This window comes from Lycium ferocissimum, unplaced genomic scaffold (genome assembly GCF_029784015.1).
Source record: "Lycium ferocissimum isolate CSIRO_LF1 unplaced genomic scaffold, AGI_CSIRO_Lferr_CH_V1 ctg27728, whole genome shotgun sequence".
Taxonomy (NCBI): domain Eukaryota; kingdom Viridiplantae; phylum Streptophyta; class Magnoliopsida; order Solanales; family Solanaceae; genus Lycium; species Lycium ferocissimum.
Window position 1 is genome coordinate 1 of NW_026723778.1, and position 6,261 is coordinate 6,261.

The 6,261-nt window shown below is 31.8% G+C and overlaps 1 protein-coding gene across 1 annotated transcript; it reads left to right on the top strand.

The window, feature by feature from the left end:
• The first annotated feature begins 6 nt into the window (after positions 1–6).
• LOC132043713 (protein ENHANCED DISEASE RESISTANCE 2-like) lies at positions 7–3,557 on the top strand. Its single transcript, XM_059434173.1, has 7 exons — positions 7–57; positions 691–843; positions 1,103–1,204; positions 1,661–1,804; positions 1,883–1,931; positions 2,235–2,328; positions 3,257–3,557. The coding sequence occupies exons 1-7, from the start codon at positions 7–9 to the stop codon at positions 3,555–3,557; spliced, it is 894 nt and encodes a 297-aa protein (XP_059290156.1).
• Positions 3,558–6,261: the final 2,704 nt, after the last annotated feature.

Here is a 6,261-nt window from a genome sequence, read left to right on the forward strand (position 1 = left end):
CATCTGATGAGGGGGAAAAACGATGAAGATGATGATGATCAGGACCAGGACAAAAAGGTAACTTGGTTTTGCTTTCTTCTCGTCCATTTATAATATCATTTTCACATTTATAGAGTAAAGAATCACGAATAGAAATACAAAACCCAAAAAGCTCTTCTTCATATAAATCAGAATGATTACATCAAAAACACCCAAAAACGAAAGTGATTCGCTTTGTATAAAAAGATATATACTTCCGAAGCTTTTCTCTATCTTAGATGAGTCTCACAGTTACAGTCGAGACTTCATCCCTACATATACTTATATGTAAATGCAAAACACTCTAGAGCAAGAAATATTGAGGATGCACCTCAGGCATAATCTAGTATTTGAAGTTCATATTAAGTATTTGTACAGCCCATGAGGTGTGGAACTTGCATGCGAAGTTAATAATCTGTTGTTTACATGTTCAAAATAGGAGATAAAAGTCAAACTCAAGAATGTTTCATGGGCAATCGCCAGCCTATCTTTGAAGCAGCCTAAAGGTTCTCTCTTTACATCTTTTGTCTAGTCCATTAATCATATCAATGCCTTCATAAGTTGTGTTACAGATTAGAATTTTGCTTTTTATTTTGTTTCCAAATCCCAGCGTGTAGTGTTAATATATCTGCTCTATTTTGACATCAGCTCCAGGTGCAAGTAATGTATTAGACACTAGTGTTGGATCCTGTGAATATCGATCCAAGTCAGATCCAAGGATCCCTGCGCAAAGGAGATGGCGATAAGGACTCAAATTGCTGGAATTCTCCCTGGTGGCATGGGGTTTATGATCAGGGGAAAACCTACCTCAAAGATAATGCAAAGGTAACTTTAAATTCTTGCATCTTCATCAATATGTCAACAGTTGATGTTCCGTAGATGCCATTGCGCTTAAGTCCTCCGATCCAACCATGTTTCTGAACTTGTTCTTATATTTCCATAACGTTATCTCTTTAAACTGCATGTATCTAGTTTCCAGAATTGATATATGGCTCTGAAAAGTTGAGCTCCTGAATTATCTGAATAACTGTATTCGTTGAGGTTCCCCTCCGCAAATTTAATAAACTGTATGAAAAATTTCAAGGTGATGGGTGGGCAGCCCCTTCTGACACTAGTATCAGTGGATTGGCTTAAAGTTGATAAAGCTGTAGACAACATCGCTCTGCATCCGAAATGTCTTGTCCAGGTACCTCAATTTTTATAATTTACAACGATGATGAACCTCGTCGCATTAGGCATTAGGTCATAGTGCCAATTCATTATTTAAGAATTTCTTTAATTTTCTCCTCATTACCTTGTGGCGAAGACTACTGTTACTTTCTTAGTTAAAGAGTGTTGAAAAAAAGTAACATACTAATTTTGTGTATATTCTCTTCCGTGGTTGAAGGAGCCTGATTGGAAGTTTTTACGTATTTTGTAGTCAGAACCGAAGGAAAAAGCTGCCGTTCATCCTAGTCGTAAATCTTCAGGTTTGAATACTTATGCAACATAATCTCTATATATTTCTCTGTCTTTTCCCTCAAGGTTTTCCATATATGAGTATATGTCTGTAAACCTCTTTTTTGTTTACCCCTATGTCACAATGTGTCACGTATATAACTAAAAGTTTATATTATTGTGGAATTTTTGTTCCCTGTTACAGGTACCAGCAAAGCCTAACTATTGTCTGGTCATGTACTATGCTGCGGATCGACCTGTAAGCGAATCTTCCTCGCTGGGAAAATTTGTAAATGGGAGTGACAGTTACCGCGACTCAAGATTTAAGCTGATTCCAAGTATTGTTCAGGTAAGGAAACTCTCTCTTCTAGTTGTCTCCGATATATAGTAATTTTGATAGCATGTTAACGGTGATGGTGAATCACAGGGATATTGGATGGTCAAGCGGGCTGTTGGAACAAAAGCCTGCTTGCTTGGTAAACTGTAACCCGCAAGTACTGAGGAAGGTAACTTTCTGGAGGTATATTAGAATTAAAAAATTGCATGTTGTCCAACAGACACACATGTGTCATGAGATAGTGGTATTGCAGATTGATGTAGATATTGGATCATCGGCTGTTGCGAGCGTTATTGGTCTGGTACTTGGTTATGTCACAAGCCTCATTGTTGATCTAGCCATCTTGATTGATTAGTTTGCTGCTAGACTTTATCTTAAAAGGGAAAGTTTTTTTTTCGCTTATGAATTGAACATCTTTCTTCAACTACCAAATCAAATGCAGGGAAAAGAGAGGAAACAGAGTTGCCAGAGTATATTCTTGGGACAGTTGCTAGGCTTAACCGAAACAGAGCTTTGAACCGGCCATTTCGTTTGAGGTTTGAGACTTTGAGTAGAAAAACATTTCATCCTAATTAACAATCACATTATTGTTCATAGACTCAACTGAAATTAATAACATGATGCAGGAATGAAGAACAGCCAATGGCTACTAAAACATGTGTCTTATGGATCACTACTACCACCCCTTTGGCGAAATATAGACAAACAACGACAAAGGGGATAACAAAAGATACTTAAGATTTTTGCTTCTTCTAAACTTGTGGATTGGATCAGCAAAATTGAATCAAGGGAATATCAAGCCTTCACTTTGACTCTTTATTAAACCTTCGGAATAATACAAACGGGGTATTTTGAAAAATACCCTATGTAAGTTTTAGATTTGAAATGTCCTATGTTTATTTTCTTTTAAAAACCTAGCCTTTCTTAATTAAAAATACATAAACTTTACATATTACATTTAACAAAACAATAAATAAGTATCGTTGTTTGGATATCCTAAAGTTTACTAGTAGATAAATTTATTTTATCCAGCTAAATCTACATTTATAAAAATAAATGGTATATTTATATTCATCAAATAATTTTAATGATCAACTATTCAAATAATTTTTGTCTAGTACTATATTCAAAATAAATTGTAATGTAACATAAATTTAGGGGAGAAATTATATGAAAAATTATTAGAGAAATGATCTTAAATGTCTGTCTTTAAATTAAATTTGTTTTTTCAATCTAGATTTCAAGATCTAATATCATAAAAATATTTCATTTAAGATGATCAATTACCATATTACCCACAATACTATTTAACCTAAATTATATAATAATAATAATAATAACAATAATAACAAAACATTTTGAAAACTTAATAAACTTTTTCGCCAAAAAGAAAATGCCATCGTCCATCGTCATTTCAGCATCGATTCCGTGATCGTCTCTATTATCGTTTTTGCATTGTCTCAGCATCATCTCTGTCGTCGTCTCGCATCGTCTCCCATCATCTCCAATCCGTTGTCGTCTCTGCATCGTCTCAGATCTGTCTTCGTCTCAATCAATCGTCGTCTCTGCGTATCGTCTCTGCATAATCTCTAATCCGTTGTCGCCTCCGCATCGTCTCAGATATGTCGTGTCTCCAATCGTTTCAGATCTGTCGTCGTCTCAGATCTGTCGTCATCTCAGATCTGATCAATGTATCATTATTTCATGTTCCAATCCATCATCGTCTCTTCTAGACTCATCTTTGGAATTGTTTTGGAATATTTAGTGTCCCAGCATCTGATTTTTTCAATGTATCATTATTTCATGTTTTCATTATAAATTGATGATATGTTGATTACGATTTGAGATTTTTTAGTCATTTTGAAACTTAAGATATAATTTTGTCATCATCGTATTTTTCATCTTCTAGACTCACAATTTTTTGAGCTGTTTTGGAATATTTAGTAAAGTCTTTCCTGATACACAATTGGTTGATTTTTTTTGAGATTTGCTTTTGATTTTTTACAGATTTTCGAATATGATTGAAGTTTTTGTGTTTGTGCATAATAGAATTCAAAGGAATCTTTCAACTGAGAACTTTTTTCATGTTGATAGAATAGGATTTTTCTCATTTTAATCATTTAAATTCACTCAGAAAGATTTTCAGTATGAAGATTTATTTTTAAGATGGTTTCTGAAAATTTTAAATATATTCCTTTTATTAGTATAATATTTTAGGAAGATGTTCCATCATAATTTTGAACTTGAAATTTCTTTAGAGTTGAAAATTTTATTTTTGAAATTTTAATTCTCCATAGGAAATACTGTCTTTTTAATTCAGAGTTTCATCAGCAAGATTAGAGCTTCTAATGGAATATGTCTGTTGTGTGTACATTCAAAATAGGGTTGTTGTTTTATTATCAACTAAGCAAATTCTAATAAGTTTCAAACAAAATTTTTAAAATATTAAACATTTCCAAAATTCTAATTTTTTTTTAAGATTTGGAGGTTATTACTGATCCATGGAAAATTGTAAAATAAAATTTTACTGATAAAAATACATGTGAAAACAAATAAATACTTCTCCAGTTCCTTTGAATGTTATTCCAGATTATGGTTCTACAACGCAGAGAAAAAACAAATTTTTTTGATTTTTTGTTTTAAAAAAAAATTAAAATTTTTTTTCTTATTAGACTTTTATTAAAATAAATAAATGATACATGCTATTAAAAAATGAACAAAATAATTATGTACTAATCCTTCTAAAACAATTTAACTTTTCCCTTTTTTTCTTTATTAAGGTAATCCTCTACTGAACTTTTGTTCTTCCGGATTTAGTCATATTTATATTGGATTTTCACCAAAAAAGAGAGGAGCTGATGATATTAATGTGTATATTATTTTAAGACCAAGATAGAGTCAATGTTGAGGATGAAAAAATAGTGAGTTTGGGGGTTCTTAGTTTTAAATTCCAGTCCCACAAGTGCAACAGATGTGGCATAGGAGGCACAACAACAAAACATGCAAGACCTAAATGATGAAGTTTGTGTGTCTGTTCATCTAGATAGGAAACAAAACAAAACAAAGAGTTCAATTTATATTTTCATTTGTCTTGTGAAATTTTTTCTAAATGTCATTTAAATAGTACAAACATGTTCATTATTTTTTCATTTCAATGTAAGTCATCAATGCATGTTGACTGAACATTTTCTAGATGTGATTTATTTGATGATTATGTGATTTGCACCAGACCACATATATATATTTTCTTTTGGAATCCCATCCTAAATAAGTCAAGATGCTTTCCAACTTTTTTAATATATAATTTATGTTAAATACATTTATGTGTCTGATACTAACAGACGATTCCCTGAATCTGAGGCTAAACTACTATGTTCCCCTTACCCAGAATATTTGGGTTCGGCTTTGTGGAAGATGTAAATTTTGTTCCTACTTTCTTTTCTTAGAATTCCAAATCACAATTTGCAATTGACCAAATATGCATATCAAATCTTTAGTTTTTTGATCTCATTTCATCTTTTTAGTTTAAACTTTGCTAGATAGAAACACACTAATAATTTATTCTAGAAAACCCATCCAAACATTGCAAAATTCTTTCCAAAAATTATAATATAAATTAAGAGTTAAATGCATTTATTTGTTCGGTACTAACATATGATTCTCCTCAGCCTAGCGGCTAAACCTGTTATCTTACAAAACTTAACACTTTAGTTCAAGTTTTTTTTTACAAATTAAGACTTCTTTGATGGCCTTCCAGAAAATAGTTCAAGTCATCTGAAAATGTTCAACAACCAATTTGGAGATCAAATCTTTAATTTTTTTGGCTAATCTCATTTCATATTTAGATATTGAGAAACACTAATATTTTGTTTTGCAAATCCATCCTAAACATGTCGTGACATATTATCATATTAAAATCATTACACATTAAGACTTCTTTGATAATCTTCTTGAAAATGATTCAAGTCATCTTAAAAATGGTTCAAGTCATCCTGAAAATATTTAATAAACAATATAGATATCAAATCCTTAATCTTTGGTTAATCTCATTTCATATTTAGTCACTAAAAACACTCATATTTTGTTCTGAAACTCATCCTAAACATGTCACATGTTATCCAATTACAATCATAACACATTAATACTTCTTTGATAGCTTGTTAAAATGGTTCAAAATCATCATGAAAATGTTCAATAACCAGTGTAGGAGATCAAATCCTTAATCTTTGGCTAATCTCATTCCATATTAAGTCACTGAAAAACATTCCCATTTTCATGCCAACCATGGGACGATTGTGTCCTGGTCCGAGTAATCTTTTAGGTTAGTGCTTTAATCAAAATGAATTAGTGGACCGCCAGTATTGTAATGTTCATCAACGCTTGTCAATGCACTTGTCAACGCGTCATCAAAGTTTCTAATAAATAGCAAAACAAAAAGGTTTAATGATATAATCTGAAACTCTACAATT